We start from the raw sequence: 19,977 nt of genomic DNA on the forward strand, positions 1-19,977 counted from the left end.
CAGAGAGTGAGGAGACTTGTATGCCATTCATGCTCCCATGGGAAATTAAATATGCAAATTGTCTCTTTGACTTTTAGCAATCCTAAAAGTCAATATCGACCCTTTAATGAGCCTTGCCATATGACTTGGGATAAAAGCCAAACCAGAATCAATTTCAGGGTATTGCCCCTTGTTAGGGCAAAGTATGAAATCTGATTTGGCTAGCTGAGAGGCTTAAGACTGGTATCGAACGGGTAACGTTTCTCCTCGTGGAGAGTAAAAAGCCAGGCCTGGCATGTCAGAGTGAGGAGACTTATAGGCCATGCATGCTCCTCTGGAAAATTAAATAAATGCCTCTCACCTAGCCAAATCATACTTTGCACTGACGAGGGACAATACCCCGAAACACAATCTTCACATTGAGATTCTGGTTTGGCTTTTTTCCCCAAGCCATATGCCAAGGCTCGCTAAAAGGTCGATATTGACTTTTAGGATTGCCACTTCCAAAAGGTGGCGCTAGAGTTCTATTCCTCTTTCTCTTTGAAGAGGCAATTTGCATATCTCAAGCAGTGGAAGAAAAGAGGGAGAGAGCAGAAAGTTACAAAATCATGTAGCAAAGCTGACCGATGTGTGTCAGAATTTGCAGACTAGCTTAATAGGTGAAGAATTTACATACACTCTGCAGCAATAAATTGTTGGGAAATTTTTAATGAACACTATTTAAAAAGTTGCATTAAATTTTGCATTTAAGAAACAATAAAAAAAACTAAACATAAAACAGGAACAACAATACATGTGAGAAGTTAAGGCAATTGCAGTTGAGTACAGTGATGTGTTGTCTATGGTGACATTTCAATGGGCCACCATGTTCACATGACGGATTTTTACTTATGTGCGACAGTGCGAGTTATCAATTCACTGACCCATAACCTGGAGAAGTAGGAACTAAACATAATGGTAGATGAAAGCATATTGGAAAATGTATTCTTTTTGGATTTTCGGAAACCATGTCACACTTCAACAAGCTCAATTTAGGTCATGGACTCTCATACAAAAATGCAGTCAAAGTAATTCTTGAACAAAAAAGCCTAAGAAGAAGATGCGGAGCAGAAACCACTCAGGAGCTACAAAAGGGAGGAGACCATAAGGTAATAAATGCGCTCAGGTCTTTTACACAAGCATTATATGGATGTCAAAATGGTCAGCCCATCGTGTGAAACTTGCCTAAACCTATAAATATTATTTTCAATTCATCATCTCATGTCGGGTTCTAGAAGTTTATTCATGATTTACATTTTTTTTCTTCAGCTGAAAAATGAGTAGTCCAATTGAAAACGTGGCTAGTGCCATAGGTTTTTCATTTATTTGCCTATTCTAATATGGAATATTAGGTTAAAACCAAGATATTAAAGCGGGATTAGTAAAACATGGTTGCTTTCTTCAAAAACAGTGTAATGTCTCTTCAATGGTGGTGTCTGGTAGTGAAGCTCAGCCCTCTTGCAGTAAATGGAGCTGCAATAGAAGGCACAACACCTTTAGATATTTCACCATTTCCATAAATTAAAAACAAAAATATACAATGTCTTGCTCCTGACGGATTTTACCCACTGTTAGTGATGCCTGGTAGCTGCTGATTCGTACATTATTCACATTACTCAGCGGACTGTTCTGTAATGACTGTATCACCGTGCTGTACATAGGAGTCATTTCTCTGCTACAGGGGGCTCACCGGCTATAATGTAAGTCTCCGTCTTGACTCAACCGATATCAAATAAATAACATTTGTCTTTTTCGGACCCATTAAATAGATGTAGATCCACTTCTTGAATCATCCATATAGGGTAAACTAGTATCCTCATTTTCCACTGGCTGCCTTGAAATTGATTTAGAGAATACATAAATCTCATTATCTTTCATTGAAAGAGCATGGGGTTTAACCATTACATCTCCAGTGATATTTCCATCCTTTATTACGTTTTCTTTAATACTTCCATCCTTTATTTCTTCTTTGGTGCTTCCATTAGGGAAAGTGATTGGGGGAACAGGTGGAGCATCACCCATGGGGCCTTCAAATGGTCGATACACATCAACCTCTGGGTCCGTTCCAGTGGTTTCTTGTAAGAGGTGGCCATAGACCATCGTATCATCAATGACTGCATAGATATGGGACTCGTTAGTCTTTCTTCCCTTCTTGAAAATGGCTTGTCGTCGAGGTGCCTCTGTGTTCACCTTGGAGTTGTATATACCCACAGGAGATTCAATCTGCTTTTTCCTTTAAAAAAATAAATAAATAATCCATTATCAAATTTAAAAAAATGCTTTGACTTTCATGAATTATGATATTGCTACCTAAATTTAATATGTATGAGGATACAATAAATAACAGCTAAAGGACCTGTCAAAAGTAGATAATTTTAGCTCTTCTTTTATTCCTGGTGCACCATTGTGCATGGCTTTTTTTTTTCTTTTTTAAACCCACAGTTTCAGAAATAGGGGGCACAGCTCATAGAATAATAACTCATTGCAACCTAAAGAAAAGCCCCAGAGTCTCCTCAAACCATGCCCCCTTGGAAAAGACCATAAAAATTAGCACTAAATAAATATGCTCAGATCTCTCAAACTGTATGACGCATTTATAATAAATAATAATAAAAAAAAAAACTAAAGAAAAAAACCCCCAGCATACTCAGGGAAACAGCCTATAAAGAGCAAAAACTGTTCTCTTTGACCTGGTGACAGGTGCCCTTCAAAGATTTTTAAAATGCACCCTAACATCACAAAGACTAGAATTGAGATTGACAATCTCCAGCTAGGAGCTACAATGGCACTAGCATTATTTAGTGTGAGCCTATAACTAATCTTTTCAGAGACCCTTTCAGTTTATGTGTGCTCTATTCATTATAGACCAAGTCAGGGTTCCACAAACAGGAATATGGGGTCCGTCAGCACCAAAATAGATTTTAAACTAAAACTAGATAGCCCCTTGGTAAAGACCACAGAAAATGTTACTAAATAATAAGGCACATATCTCTCAAACAAGGATTTAAATAAAAAATAAAAAAACAAAATACTCAGGGGACCAGCCGGAATACATCTTGCCACTTTTGACCTGGTGACAAATCCTTTTTAACCCCTTTCTGACGAGGAGCGTAATAGTACGCCCCACGTCAGGTTCCCTTGTTTGGTGCAGGCTCGAGCGCTGAGCCCACACCTCTCCGGGCACATGTCAGCTGATATATACAACTGACATGTGCCCGCAACAGCTGCAGGTGGAATCGCGATCCACCCGCGGCTGTTAACCAGTTAAATGCCGCTGTCAATCTCTGACAGCGGCATTTAAATCGCGCTTCCGGGAAGCGAGTCACTAGCCCCGCCCACAGGCGACCCTGTCACATGATCGCGGGTCGCCGATGGGTTGGCATGACAACCCAGGGTCTGCAGCAGACCCCTGTGGTTGTCACTGCCAGATTGCTATGAGCGCCACTCAGCGGTCGGCACTCATAGCAAGTGAGAAAATCTGCTACACACAGGCGATCTGCTCATCGCCTGTGTGTAACAGAGGCAATCAGACAACTGCTGCTTCTAGTCTCCCATGGAGGCTATTGAAGCATGCAAAAAGTGTAAAAAAAATGTTGCTAAAAATATAAAAAAAAATAAAAAGTTTAAATCACCCCCCTTTCGCCCCAGGTCAGTTTTAGCATTCAGTGAACGTGGTAAAAAACAAAAACAAAAAACAACTGTGGAATTGCACTTTTTTAAAATGTCACCGCACTTGTAACTTTTTTCTCATTTTCCAGAACAACTTGTCCCGCAAAAAATAAACCCTCACACAGCCATATTGACCGAAAAATAAAAAAAGTTATGGCTCTGGGAAGAAGGGGAGCAAAAAACGAAAGCGCAAAAAACGGAAAATAGTCTGGTCATGAAGGAGTTAAAGGGAACAGGTCATGTGAAAAACGCTATTAACCTGCAGATATGATGTTAATCTGCACTGTAATTAGCATTCTGAACCTGCCAGGCGCCCACATTTAGAGCCCCATTGCCGGTAAGAAATGAACTTTGTTTCCTCCCGGCAGCGATCGGCTTCAGTCATAGTTGTGACGTCGGCGCAGGTTCAGTCACCACTCTGTGTACTGAGAGAAGCGGCGACTGAACCCACGCCGGTGCCACCCCTATGACTGAAGCCGAACGCAGCAGGTGGGGAATGAAGATCATTTACTCCTGGCAGCGGGGCTAAAAGTGCTAAAAGTGCAGGCGCTGGGAGGGTTCAGAACACTATTAACCTGCAGATTAACACCATATCTGCAGTACAATAGTGTTTTTTTCACTTGACAGGTTGCCTTTAAGTGCAGAGTTCATCTTTTTGCTTGCGAATGGCTCACGGTTTACCTCTATATATAGTCTATGGGGTTGTTCACATGTTGATTTTTTTTTGTAGACTAAATGATCCATGCAAAATCATGGAGATATGTCAGATATGGATCAGAGTGTGGGATTAAAATCAGCATTACAAGTATATGGGTCCAAGAAAAACAATGATGAAAATATGATGAAATTCTTAATTAAAGTAACTGATGAAACTAGGACTATTTTTCTCACATGTGAAAAAAAGCAGATGTCCGAATGAGCCCTTAGGCCTCGTTCCCACTTCCGTACAAACTCAGCGAGTGAAATGAGGAAAAAAAAAAAAAAAAAAATCAGATTGCACTCCGATCTCTGATGTTAGAGGCAGGTGCCGGCTGTATAACTTAGCCAGCACCCCAGCTCCTAAATGGTTAAAATGTGGGCTAGCCGATTCCCTTTAAGGGCTCATTCAGACGTTTGTTTTTCTCACACAAGTTCCATTTGTGTTCTTCACGGATAGAACTTGTCCCTGTTGCAGTCTCTAGAGTTGTTCACAGATACAAGTCTTGGAACAAACTTGTCGTTGGAAGTCTACATGGAAAAAATAAAAATAAAATCGGACAGATGCCATACGTGTGGCGTCCACTTTTCATGGACTGTTTGATAAAAGAATCTTGAGAAATCTCCATCAGTTCATCTTTTCATTCGAGAGAAACTGATGAAACTCTGAAGTTAAAAACTGACCAATCGCTAATGAAACTTGCATACGAGAAAAATCAAGGATGTCAGAATGAGCCCTATGGGTGATGCAGTGAATTGTCTGTACTGCAAGTCTGGAGAAATGTACAGTATAGAGAATGTGGATGAGATTTTACAAACCTGTTCCACCTATGAGCAACTAAATCAGTGATAAAAAAAAATAAAGGAAAAATGAGCAGCATGATAATTATGTTGTATATAGGCCATAGATTTTTATGAGAGATTCTACTGCAAATTTGTATCGAAAGCTGCGGCAGAATTTTTTCTACTTACAATAGAATTGTAAGACTTCAGCCTACTCAAAGATTATTGGAAACAGTAAAACACATGCCAGACTTAATATTACTTCCTATTTTCCTGGGTACTCATATTTTGGACCCAGTTCTGCTCGGCCCTTATTCACATTAATGTCACTTTGGCACATAGTAATGTTTTAATACTAGAGGTTAGGACCATCCCGATTGTGGTACACCTTGACGCTGGTGGGATAGCTTTTATGCTTTTTTTGATAAAAAATGGTATTTACTAAGTACCATATGTTATTAATATGCACTATTACTTTTGCTTACAGCAAGGTATATGTTCATTTTGTTTCGGTCTTCGTTTTTTTCAAGATTTTATGAAGTAGGAAGGATAGTAGGGTTTCCCTAGAAATAGAAAACTTGCTAATGGTATGTGCACACTCCTAGATCCTGCAAACTCTCCAAATCCTGCTAATAAATGTGGAGTTTTTGCTGAGTTTTTGGACTGGAAATTGAGCAGAAAGACCCCACAAAAGGATTCTCCCTCGGTAATAACATTGGAATATACGCTGATGTGGAGGATTACTGCCACTGCTCACTATTCTTGTTTTCAGTTACTAAGCTATATAACTAAGACAAATGAAGATTATCAAAACTTGATAAAATTATAACTGGAATTCCCAATCCTATTTCAGAACTTTAAAAATGATTACTGTAGATGAGTTGGCACTTTCTTGTAGCACTTTTGATAAAACTTTTCTGATAAGCATTACATATATGCGACATGTCATCCAACATTAGTAACACCGCACACTATTTAACATACCATAAATTTACACTGACCAGTGGACAGATTCCGGAATAGTTTGAAAGTTGGAAATATTTCATTCTCATCTGACAGCATACAATATATACATACATTAAACATACTTACTTCTTTTTGATGCAGCAAATTGTTGCGATTACTGCCAAAACTACAGCAACCGCTGAAGAGGCTGCAATCAGTATGATTTTTAAAACTGTAGAGAGAATAAAAATATGTAAAAGAATTCCATTTTTTTATTATAGAAATTACATTATGGTCTGACACTTGAATAATGGTCTGACACTCAGAATAATTTCTTTGAATCTTAATGTACAAGTTTCTTTAAATGTCCCTGTACTTTCAGACAACTTTATATTATTTTCTATATAATGTGCAAAAAATGGAATCTACAAAACGAAAAAAAAAAAAGTTTGCCTTAAAAGGCAATTTGTCGGCTATTTAATATGACAGCAGCATGAGGTAGGGACAGAGACCCTGATTCTATCAATGCATTACTTATAACTGCTGCACCCATTAAACTGACAAAGTCACAGCTTTCTCTGCTGCAGATCTAGCAGAGCAGAGCTCAGTTGTTGAGCTGTGTATAACTCGCCCACACCACAGCTTTCTGTGTACATTGCATAGTGACAGAGATACTAATTAGTGATGAGCGAGCGTGCTCACTACTACTTGGTACTCCCCCAAGCATCTCACTGCTCGAAATGCTTGGCGAGTATTTCCTGGCTGCTCGGGCGGGAGCTCGGGTCCCCACCCTGCATATTTGGCGCTCTTTAGAGAGCCAATAAACATGCAGGGATTGCTTGCCACGCACTGTAATGCCGTAGCCATATTGGTTGTAGCATTACAGTGATTGGCTGGCCGTACATCATCATCAGGTGTATATCAGACCTGGCGCCGCTATGCTCGTCACAGTCACTCCAGAATCAGACAGTGTAGGGAGAGCTGCTGCTGTGTGAGGGACAGAATTTGCGGTGTAATAGTTAGGTGTAGGTATTCCACACCAGGATACATATCCATCTGAACTAACAGTCCTTCTGAGGACTAATCCAGCTGCATATATTCAGCGGTGATAGGAGTTAGGCAGGCAGAGAAATTTGAGAACACTGTACAGCACAATAGAGTCCATTGTATGTTCGGTCTGCTCTTGCTGTTACAGAGATCCGTAGATATAGCCCCAGATATCACGGGCAAAGGCTAATTTTTTTTTTTTATCTTAATCCTGATTATTTTCTAAAAAAGTAATAGGAGTCCAACATTTTACTGCTCCATTTGCTTTTAAGCACAACAGAATACAGCCAGATCATTTCTATTATCAGACGTGATCCCATATTACAGCGATAAAAATCCAGAAATTTGTAGTAAACGTGGAAAATATTGTCCTCCATTTACAGTTCGGCAGCTGCATGTCAGTGATGCTATTCACACGTGATTGCTGGCAATAATAGGAAACTACAAGCCCGCTATTTAAAACCTTGGATATCCGTCAGACGTATCACATATTACTGGAGTACAAATCCAGCCATTTGTAGGGGACGTTCAAGATTTTATAGTCCATTTACAGTTTGTCAGCAGTGTGGTAGTGAACCTATTCACACGTGGTCGCTGAGCAATACTAAACTAGAAGGCCAGTGATTAAAACCATGGGCGTCCCGTCACACATCAGATATTACTGCGGTACAAATCCAGCAATTTGTAGGGTACATTCAAGATATTATACTCCATTTAAAATGGGCAAGGCTCTTGGCAAGAGATGGGGAAGTGATGTGAGGGTGATGGTGCATGCAGAGGCCGAGGTCGTGGGCAAGTTGAAATTGTGCTGCAACAAGCACCCATATCATGTCGCCCTACCTTCCTGTCCCAATTACTAGGGGACCACAGCACACCACTATTGAACCCAGAGCAGTGTCAAAAGGTTGTTGGTTGGAGAGCAGATAATGCTTCCAGTCACTTTGCCACCATCACTACCACCCTGTCTTCCACACGGTCAAGTCTCAGTAGCCTTGAATCTTGACCGCATATTCCTCACCCTGATCCTCCTTCCTCCCACCATGCCGAGTGCACGGAGACAACTGATCCCACACTTGGACACTCAGGAGAGCTGTTCACGTTTCCATTTATAGATTCGGGCCTCTCGTCCGGCCAGCTTCAAGCGGGGCAAGAGGAGAATGCATGTAGTGATGCCCAAATATTTGAGCAACCACGGTCACACAAAAGCAACGGTGGGAAAGTGCAATTACTGTCACAAGAGGTGGATGATGATGATGAAACACAATTGCCAGAAAGTCAGGAGGAGGACCAGGGTGCGGAAGTGGAAGACTAGGTGATGGATGATGAAGAAGTCACTGACCCAACCTGGCAAGGCGACATGCAGAGCGAGGACAGCAGCACACACGGGGAGGGAGGCATAGCACCACAACAGGCAGGAACAAGCAGTGGGGTGACCACAGACACAAGGCGGGAACCATTCCCTGGAACACCAACATGATGAAAGTTGTCAGTACAACTGTTAGGTTTTCCCAAGTCTGGTTGTTTTTTAAAGACTTCAGATAACTCCAAAAAAGCCATGTGCACCATCTGCCAGGCCAGCATCGGCAGGGGTAGAAAAACTAGCAGCCTGACCACCACCGGCATGCTCAGGGACATGACAGCAAAGCACCCACCTAGGTGAGCCGAACGCCAGGGTCCAGAAACCGTGTCTGTGGGTGACACCACTGCTTGTTCCACTGTTGTGCATGCACGCTAATCCCCTGTCCATGGCGCATGCAAAGATGCCTCCTGCCCTGCACCTGTCGTTGCACACTCTCAACTTCCACCATCAGCAACCACATCCATGTCCTCCTAAATTTTAGGCAGCCGTTGCATCATTGCATACACAATAACTCTATAGAAGAACCGCTCCTTTCTAATGGGAACATGTTGTTACGGAGGTCCTCCTTTTATGTGTCTTCAAATTGGTATTGGGGCATTTCCCAAATTTAGGCAGCTGTTGTAGTCACTGCATACGCAATAATGTATAGCAGAACCATTCCTTTATAATGGGAACATTTTGTTACGAGGCCCTCATCTATGTCTCTTCAAAGGGGTATTGGGGTGCATCCAAATTTTTGGCAGCCCTTGCAGTCACTGCGTACGCAATAACAGTATATGAGACCCACTCCTTAATAATTGGAACAACAAAGCATAGCTGGCTGATGGCCCTCTAACAATAGTGAGGGCTGACTGCTGGCCCTTTAAGAATAGTAAGGGTGCCCAATGGCCCTATAAAAATAGACTTTGTGACATTCAGAGTCCCTCCTTCATAAATGAAACAGGATGTGTCTGATCATGTCTCACACACCACATGGGAAGATAAGGTAGTAAAATGTTAAAATGACATTTACTGGTAAATGTTTTTTCACCGTTGAAAGAAATGCAAAAACGCTTCAAAAAGCTACGTGTGAACATAGCCCAAGGTGTGGAGGAGAATTTTTGTTTTTGGTTATTTATTTTGCCTTATATACAAGTCATTACCCTGGAAAGGATGTTCTTTAACATATTTCCCAGGAAACGTTGTTGACAGCAGTGACCAGGGAGTCAGAGATGCTTCCAGGGGTCTTCCCCATGCTGCTCCCATGTAATTTCAGCACTGTTCCTATCAATTTAGGCAATTTTTAGCCCTCTGCAGATCTCCAGGGGGGGCCGCCTGAAAAATGCTAGAGTTTCCCATAGACTTACATTGGGCTCATTGCTCGGGTCGAGCACTCGAGCATTCCAATTTGACCCGAGTAAAGGGCACCCGAGCATTTTAGTGCTCGCTCATCACGAATACTAATCAGTGGGAGTGTAGTTGGATTAGAAAGCATTAGGCCAGTTGTCCTGTAGTGATAATCTCCTGCTGACAAAACACTGATTGTATTGACACAGCAAAAACACAACCCAGTAAGTGACAAATCGCTGTAATCAGAGTTTCTGCTCCTATATTATGGTGCGCTCAGTTTACATAGCAAAAGCCTGGTGACAGATTCCCTTTGAGCGTGTATTCTACACAAAGCGGTTGTGTGGGCGGGATTATACAGGGCCCAGCATTCTGAGCTCTGCTAAATCTGCAGCAGAGAAAACTGCGATTCTATCATAACTGCTGCACACACTAAATGAAATGGTAAATCGCTGGAATCCGGGTCTCAGTTCAAATCTCATGCTGCTGTCAGCTTACATAACAAAAAATGTGCTGACATATTCCCTTTAAGAGCCATTTGTCTTCCATCTGTAACTTGAATTACATCTGACAACAGGGAATATATAGCACTTCTAGCAGCACAGACAGAGAAATGGATAACAAAGTGGGGTAATGGTCTTTGTCTCTGCTCCTGCTGTTCTGTCAAATTGTAAACAGACAGAGAAGCAGGCATGAAGACAAAAAGACAAAGTCCAGCTACTGCTAAATTTTTATTTAGTTTTTTTAGAAAAACAAGTGGAAATATAGTAAATCATCATTTATTTGAATGCTCTAAAAACAAGAAAAAACATAGCATTTGGCCTATGTGTTTTGAGCGCTACCACACTCAATCATCATTGTTTAGGATTAAGAGTGTGGTAGTGCTTGAAACGCATAGGCCAAATGCTAGTTTTTTTCTTGTTTTTAGAGCATTCAAATAAATGATGTTTTTAAGAAGAAGCTTGGGACGAAACGCACGTCGGGGTAAGGGGATGTGGTGTGTGACCATCCTTACCACTCGAGGAAATCATCTTTTGGATAGGTATTATCACTCAAATGGAGTTGGAATGAGACTGGTACCATTACCTGATATAATATTAATCCAGAAATAATGATGTGTATGCCTTGTTATTTTGCCTGACATATTGGTCTACTAAAGTTATGACTTGTTCTATAGCTATCTAATGCATTTGCAATTATAATTATTCTCCCTGACTGGATTTTAGGGACTTTACTGTGCTTCCTATATCCTATGGGTAATAAATATATATATTTATAGATATATCTAAAATTTGAGTACACATGCACTGCGATATTACATTCAGGCAAAACTTCCAGAACCTGCTAAGTAAATCGCTCATCACAAAATGGTGTGGCAATGATTCATAGTCTCATTGCTCTTGCAGTAAAGATATAACTTATTAATAATAATAAGATGTCTTCCTAGACCTAGAGGATGTCCTCTAGTCATCATTGCAGGCCAAGGTGTAAAATGATCATTAGAAATCTGTCTGGACTGTCCATTGTTATACAACCCAAATAACCAAAACCTTGATGTATTGTATATATATATTACACAATACATCAAGGTTTTGGTTATTTGGGTTGTATAACAATGGACAGTCCAGACAGATTTCTAATGATCATTTAGAGATGGGAAGCTGATGCATGGATTTAGTCTGATCACAATTATTAGAGTCTGCATGGAATGTTTTACTCTAAAATGGGACAACTGGCTGGTGATGTACAAGCAAACTTTTAAACTATCTTTATGAATAAAATCTTTTAACTCCTTCAGATTTATCATGGCCGTTTTGTTGGTCTCCCTCACTACACTCACTTGTACAGTGACAGTTTTGAGGTGAACATTCTTTACAAGTGTCTTATATTCCAAATTTCCACCTAAAAGTGGTATTTACATTAACTATTCGATTAGTGTGGGTCCAGATCATTGGACCCCTGTTCTGGAGATCAGTGGGGATCCTGACAGTTAGACCTACTCTGATCTGAAAGTTATCTTTTATCCAGTGTGTAGGGGATAATTTGTTTAAACTGGAATTTCCTGGTTAAAAGGAAACCTGCCAGACCGATTATACAGTCACATCTGCAGCCATCATGTTAAAAGAACAGGAAGAGCAGAGTATATAAATATACTGAATTTTTCCCCCAAACCTGTATAACTTGTACGTTACTTATTTAAATCCCTGTTCATTCTGGGTTTTCCCGTCAAATGGGTGGTCCTAATCAGCGATTGACTGCATTCTTTGTACAAGTGTATACAGATCAATAATTGACACTAAATAGAACCACCCACTTGACTAAAATGCGAGAAAAAGCTGAAATTTAAATATGAAAATATGTGAAGTTATACTGCATAATAATTATCTCACTAACCTATATATCAATCTGCTCAACTTTTCCTGCTATTTCACAAGATGCCTGTAGATTGGAGTGAATGATCTGTCACCAGGTTTTTGCTACCGCATCTGAGAGCAGCATGATGTAGGTGCACAGACCCTGATTCCAGCGATGTGTCACTTACTGGGATGCTTAGGGCAGTTTTGATAAAATCACGGTTTTAATCAACTGCAGACCTACATGTACTTTTGGTCTGGAGTTGGATTTATTATAGGGGATACCAGCAGCGCAGATTTTCTGCAAATTCTTATCTGCATTGACTTTATGGACTTTATTTTGAGACAATAATCTGCTGGACCCTCCTAATGTCTCCAATGTAATAATCGCAGCATGAACATGGGATACAAATGTGATATACCCTTACACAAACGAATACACCTGATCTCGGTAGTTTTATCATACCTGGGGATACTTGGCTGAAGGTAATAGACCATGATAGTTTAAGCTTCTTTGATGCTAGCCATGGTTTGCAGTTGGAAATGTTAACCCAGAATGCAGAGTACATCTCCAATGCGCCTGGTAGTTGCTCATCTTCTCTTCGTACTATGCCTGGCCCATCACCTATCTCTTCTTTTATTTTGACATACGCGTGATTCACTTCACATGATATGTCCATCATGTCTTTTCCAAATTTTAACCTCCCTAATTGTTTTTTAGGCAAATTTATACTCCACGAAACAGACACATGATCTGGAAGGCCGTAATCCCAGTGTGGTGTTTGTAGGTAAATTGTGTCTTCAGTCTTTGGGGACACAGTGAATATGCACTCCTCTGAAAAGAAAGAAACACTAATGATTAAAAAGCCAAACACTATAAAATAGAAACTGGATGTATATTTTATTTTTAAATAAAATTAAAAAGAAGATTGAAACCCTGTAATATAGAAAATCATTAGGACTATCCTGGATTGTTAAATAGCATTACCATTAAAACTCAAAATATCACCAATCAACCATCCCATTAAAACCATCAAATCCACCTAAACCCACCTAATATTGTGTAGGTCCCCCTTGTGTTGCCAAGACAGTCCTAACCCATTGAGACATGAATTTCACAGGATCTCTGAAGAAGTCTTGTGGTATCAGCAGATTTTTTTTTAAAGTCCTTTAAAGGGAATCTGTCAAATGTTTTTTGTAATCTCATCTGATAGCAACATAATTTAGGAAAAGAGACCCCAATTCCAGAGATGTATCACTTAGTTTATTGGATGCAGTAGTTGTGACAGTTTTTTTTAGACACAGCAGAGCTCAGAAGCTGTCCCTGCCCACACCAAAGCTTTCTGTGTGCATTGTCTATTGACGGTGAGCTGCTTATCAGAGAAGGGGGCATTGTATGGAAACAATAGCACATACCCTAAAAAGTGACACATCCCTTTAATCCGAGTCAGCAGCTACAATATGCTGTCCTCAGATTACATAGCAAAAACCCACTGACTGATTCCCTTTAAGTTGTGAGGAGCAGCCTATATGAAATTATTTTTCCAGTACATCCCACAGATGCTCAATTGGATCGACATCTGTGAAACCAAGTCAACAACTTTATCTCTGTGCCATATTCCTCAACTATTCTAGAACAATTTGTTGGGGTACAGCATCGTGCAATATCTTGTTGTAAAAGGTCACATACATTAAGGCCATGAGGGGTGTACCCTATGGTTGATGGTATACATCAAAGTTATGTCCACTTGATTGCTGGGATCCAAGGTGTCCCAACAGAACATTGCCCCATGTATCCAATGCCTCCATTGGCTTTCCTTCTTTCCATATTGCATTTTAGTGCCATCGCTTTACTAATTACGAGGTCCGCATTGGACCTCTGACCAGTTTAGGTCAGTGCTGACACTTTTTTTTTTTTTTTTACCATGGACAGTATTTTTTTTTAGCAACTTGTGCCACAATAGCTTTTTACGACATCAGACTAGACAGTCAGTCAATCTTTGCTACTCAAGAGCATCAATAAACCTCTCTTTCATCTACACTATGTGCACAATTATTAGGGAATTTAGTCTTTTCATATCATTTTTATTCAGGTTATCCAACTCTAGGCTGTATAAACTTGAATGCTTATTGGTTTGAAGCATATCAGGTGATGGACATTTGTGTAAGAGGCTGTGACACTCTTGAAATTGCTAAGATATTGGGGCGTGATCACAGAACCATCAAGAGTTTTGTTGCAAATAGTCAACAGGGTCACAAAAAATATGTTGAGAAAAGAAAGATGTACGTTAACAGCCAAAGATGTGAGAAGAATAAAACATGAAGCGACCAGGAACTCATCATCCTCTAGTGCTGTCATATTTCAGAACTACAACCGCCCTGGAATGCCCAGTAGTACAAGGTGTTCAGTGCTCAGAGACATGACTAAAATAAGGAAGGCTAAAACCCAACCACCACTGAAATAGAGAAGTTGAAACGTTAAGATTGGGCCAAGAAATTTCTGAAGACATATTTTTGAAAGATTTTATGGACTGATGAGATGAGAGTGACTCTTGACGGATAAGGTGAATGGGCCTGTGGCTGGATCATTAACTGGCACAGACCTCTACTTCGACTCAGGATCGAGCAAGGTGGAAGTGGGCTATTGCTACAGGCTGGTATTCTAAAAGATGAGCTAGTTGGACCTTTGTGGGTTGAAGGACTCAAAATCAACACCCAAACCTACGGTCAGTATTTAGAAGACACTTTCTTCAAGCAGTGGTACAGGAAAAAAAAGTCAGCATCTTTCCAGAAAATCATGATTTTGATGCAGGACAATGCTCCGTTGCATGTATCGAGTACCCCACTGCTTGGCTAATTAGTAAAAGCCTTAAAGATGAAAGAATAATGACATAACCCCTTTCTCACCTGAGCTAAACTTTATGGAGAACTTGTGGGCCATTCTTAACCCCTTCGCGACCTTGGGATTTTGAGTTTTTGCATTTTCGTTTTTTTGCTCCCCTTGTTCCCAGAGCCATAGCGTTTTTACTTTTGGGTCAATATGGCCATGTGAGGGCTTATTTTTTGTGGGACGAGTTGTACTTTTAAACGCCATTACTAGTTTTACCATATCATGTACTGGAAAACAATTCCAAGTGTGGTGAAATTGCAAAAAAAAATGCAATTCCAGAGTTGTTTTTTTTTTTTTTTTCTTTCCACGTTCACTGAATGCTAAAACTGACCTGTCATTATTATTCTCCAGGTCATTGTGAGTTCGTACATACCAAACATGTACAGGTTCTTTTTTACTTAAGTGGTGAAAAAAATATCCAAAGTTTGCTAAAAAAATAAAAATAAAAAAAAAATGGATGGCACCATTTTCCGAGACTCGTAGAGTCTCCATTATTCGGGATCTGGGGCTGGGTGAGGGCTTATTTTTTGCCCACCGAGCTGTTGTTTTTATTGATACCATTTTGGGGTAGATACGATGTTTTGATCGCCCGTTATTGCATTTTATTGCAATGTTGCGGCGACAAAAAAAACCTTAGTTCTGGCGTTTGGAATTTTTTTCTCGTTACGCCGTTTGCAGATCGTATTAATTCTTTCTTTATATTGATAGATCGGGCGATTCTGAACGCCGCGATACCAAATAGGTGTATGTGGGGTTTATTTTTTATTATTTTATTTTGAATGGGGCGAAAGGGGGGTGAGTTAAAAACTTTTATATTTTTTTAAAAACATTTTTTTAAACTTTTTGCATGCTTCAATAGTCTTAGAAGCAGCAACTGTCCTATCGCCTCTGCTACATAGAGGTGGTCAGCAGATCACCTCTATGTAGCAGAAATGCTCCAGTACTATGAGCGCCGACCACTAGGTGGCGCTCATAGTAATCTTTACATGACAACCACTGGAGTCTGCTGCAGACCCAGGGTTGTCATGACCACCCATCAGTGACCCGCGATCACGTGACTGGGTCACCAACGGGCGGGGCTACTGCCGGCGCGGCGATGTTAAATGCCGCTGTCAGAGATTGACAGTGGCATTTAACATGTTAACAGCCGCGGGTGGATCGCGATTCCACCCGCGGCTGTTGCGGGCACATGTCAGCTGTAATAATCAGCTGACATGTGCTCGGTTCAGTGCGGGCTCACCGCCGGAGCCCTCACTGAACCGGGGGTGATGGCCTGGGGCGTACTAATACGCCCCAGGCCAGTAAGGGGTTAAATGGGAGAAAGGAAAACAGTCACCTATCTCAACAGTGTCTGGGAGACTGGTTGGTGCTATTCAAAAAGTTGATAGTATACAGATCAAGAAACGAAGACTCCATGTATGGAAGGCTTATGACTTATTGGAAAGAAGTGTGGCTATATTGGTCACTGATATTATTGTGAAATGTCAAATGTAGTTTTGTACATTTTCGAGTTTGGTTATTACTCTCACTTCACATTTTTCATTTAATTGCATAATAATTCTGCACACTAATCGTTGCTCATAATGCTGCACACACAGATATTCTAAGAAAAACAAAACCTCTCTTATATTCATAAATAGTCAGGTTTATGAACCTTTTGCATTGACAGACAACATTGTAGTTCAATAATAAAATAAATCACTAATAAAATCCATCAAAACTACAAATTGCCTAATCATTTTACACACAGTGCAATAATCACAATTTGGCCCCTGACAAGGTTATATTTTTTTTTTAGGGAGCAGAGATGGCCCAAAAAAAAGAAAAAGCATTTTTGTTGTGATTTTGCTGTACGTGTTAAATAACGTTATATTTTGAAAGATGACATTTTTATGGAGGCTGCCATACCAAATATATTGTTTGTGTTTTTTTCTTTATTTTAACGGGGATAAGACAAAGGTAAGTCACAATTTTCTCTTTTCCTGTATTATTTATTTATTTTGGTTTGTAAATTGAATGATTGCTTGTTTTATATACTGCAATACAACAGTACTGCAGTATATAGGAGATAGTAGAGATTGATAGCAGCATCTAAATGGTTAAAGTCAGCTATCTACTGCATCTGGAATGGGATCAGCTCCTGAGCCCGTTCCACAAACTTAACCCGTTCCATAACAGATGCAGCATTCCGAGGCGGAGATGCTTGTACTGCTTCATAGTAGAAGCAGCTCTGTATATGAGTGACCATTTTTTGCATTCATTTTAGGGTTCTGAGGTCTCAAGTCTAAAAAATAAATAAAATCATAGACCATTTCCCTCTATAATAATTCAAACTCCTAAATTTATTTTGAGCTGTTGACCATATCCATTTCGAGGCAGGTCCGATAGGAAAAAGGGGAATCAATTTTGGAGAACCTATGGTTTGCTTAATGAGCCAGTGTTCTCCACTGTGTCTGAATAGGGATGGCCTTAATGGACAAACCCATCTATTCTGCTTTTATTCAACACTGTTTTTAACCCCTTCCTGCAGAGGGAAGTCACAGGCGTCCCAATGGGTGCATAGAATGACGCGTTCCCTTGACGGAGCTCTGTTCATGTGCTATCAGAGAGTGACAGCGGCATTTATCAGGTTAACAGTCGCGGGTGAAGTTCTGCTCCACCCGCGGCTGTAAGGCCACGTGCACACGTTCAGTATTTGATAAGTTTTTTACCTCAGTATTTATAAGCCAAAACCATAAGTGGGTGAAAAATGCAGAAGTGGTGCACATGTTTCTATACTTTTCCTGTAATTGTAAGCCAAAACCAGAAGTGGAACAAATGCGGATGTAAAATACTGAAATACTCAACGTGTGCATGTGACCTTAGAGGTGGGTCCTGGCTGTAATACACAGCAATTTCCTGCTCACAGGAAAAAAACGTGGCATGTTCTACCAGGCTGCATCATTACTGAGATATTCTCAGAATTGGTTCTGGAGGAGAAAATTTCCTGATAGGGAGGAGTACGACAGAACCTGTATGGCAGTCAATGTAGCCTGTAGAGCTCTGTACTAAGGAGCCATAAATATTAGGCCAGCACCTTCGGACGTCAACCCCGCATGGTCTTAATGAGCAACTTAAATTTTAGTTGTTTCCTCTGATTCAATTCCTACCCTCCCTCACCTTTGCATCTCTCATCGGACTCCCTCCTATTTATCCTAACATCATATTTCAATAACATAGGTATCTTGTCTCACGAGCCTGGTAAGTGTCACACCACCAACACTGGCCAATTAAACCAAGTTGTTTTAGAGACATACAGTACCTGTTTAGATATAACAGTTATCCTTGTTGCTTTGACAACGTTCACCTCGGATACGCCTGCTCCCCATCCTGTACAACCTCTGTCATGCCCCCAAAGGTTTCCCTAGTGACACCTGACACAACTCGGGGAGAGGAGTACCTTCATTAGGAACAATTAGCGTAGGACACAGTCCGTTACCGTTTGAGTCATGAATGGTGACATGGACCAATGGGAATGGCTGTGATCATGCAGTTACTCGCGGCCCAATAGGAGCACACTGGTGATTTATCTTCAGGACGCGTTTCCGTGGTAACAGTTACATGCAGATACGTGGTTGAATGAAAGCGACGCATCATTCTGACATGACACCATGGAAACTATTCTCTACACAGCTGATCGCCAGCAAATCCCTGGTAGTGACATCAGACGCCGGGTAATAGGATCAAACATGATCCACTAATATACTTGACCCAAGCGCTCAGCGTCTTTGCCCAGACACTCATTTTGACATATTGGCTATGCAGTACTCTGCAGGTCATTTTAGGGCACCCTGTCACTGCAGATCCCTACTCTATGCCCCATTTCTCAAATACACTCCCCTTGTACCAGGGAAGAAACACATCGGGAGGAAAACTAGGGGCATTCTTAATGGGACAGGACCACACTTGGGCACTGTCCTTGTCAGGGAGACAACACATGAGGGCAAACCAGGGAGACTATCAGTACCCATGTCTTCAGCCTCCTATCCCGATTCTCTCTGGACAGTCTTCATTAACAACTAAGGGGTGAGATCAAACCATTATTTACCGGCAGGGTTTTTATTGAGCACCTTCTATTTGATTGAAGTGATCATTTGTTTCCTTATTGTGAGTTTAGTATTTCATCCCGCTGGGCATTGTTCCAATTTTTAACTATATAATCAAAGTTAGATTTTAACAATTATCTTCTCCTTGCTGTATACTCTGAGCTAGCAAGCCCTGAAAATAACTGTACTTCAGAAGTGGCAGAAAATTCTAAAAATGGACAGAATATCATTGACACTCAGAAGGGAGTCTGACAGAAGGGAGCCAATGGTAGTTAGTAAAGCCTGAAGCCAGAATTTGAGCACTGGGCCCAAGGCAGCTTGCAAATCATTGGGTCTGAAGAGGCAACAAGAATGCTGGTCCTTGAAGCATAGGAACCAGACTAGGCTGACCAGGTCAGTGCACAGGTACTACTGCAGAAGTGGGCTATAGAGAGGCAGAAAGAGGATAACATGGAGATGGAAAGTTCAAGCGGTTTACTTTACAAGCACTTTGCAAATCCTATGCCGCCACTTATACCGCTATGCCTGTGCCTCTGTGCAAAACTGAAGATAATGAGAATACTAAGTTTTGTACTGGCTACCTACTGTATGTACATTAAACCAATTTCAACAGTAAAGAATGTTCTCTTTCAAGAAAGTGGACTGAGATCTTCTTTGTTTATTGCTTAAATTGGGAGTTCCTCTACTATCATACAGTATGTGAACTGAGTGAGATATCAGAGTCCAACCGTATCATTCGCACACTCCCAAAGGAACCCGTTTCACTGGTGCCTGGGGTCACAGCAATACACCTTGACTCGTGCG

At 40.8% G+C, this 19,977-nt stretch overlaps 1 protein-coding gene across 1 annotated transcript in view; it reads right to left on the bottom strand.

Moving 5' to 3' along the window:
- Positions 1-667: 667 nt before the first annotated feature.
- Positions 668-19,977, bottom strand: part of CDCP1 (CUB domain containing protein 1) — a 126,486-nt gene continuing 107,176 nt past the window's right edge. The window contains exons 7-9 of the mRNA XM_073678165.1: positions 12,665-13,033; positions 6,259-6,343; positions 668-2,251 (exon numbers count right to left, since the gene is read on the bottom strand). Of these exons, the coding sequence (XP_073534266.1) occupies positions 1,780-2,251; positions 6,259-6,343; positions 12,665-13,033 (926 nt within the window). The 3' untranslated portion in view covers positions 668-1,779. The remainder of the gene's footprint in view (positions 2,252-6,258; positions 6,344-12,664; positions 13,034-19,977) is intronic.

The sequence above is a fragment of the Phyllobates terribilis genome, unplaced genomic scaffold, assembly GCF_046119375.1.
Source record: "Phyllobates terribilis strain yellow unplaced genomic scaffold, ASM4611937v1 Scaffold_4__5_contigs__length_816908805, whole genome shotgun sequence".
NCBI lineage: Eukaryota > Metazoa > Chordata > Amphibia > Anura > Dendrobatidae > Phyllobates > Phyllobates terribilis.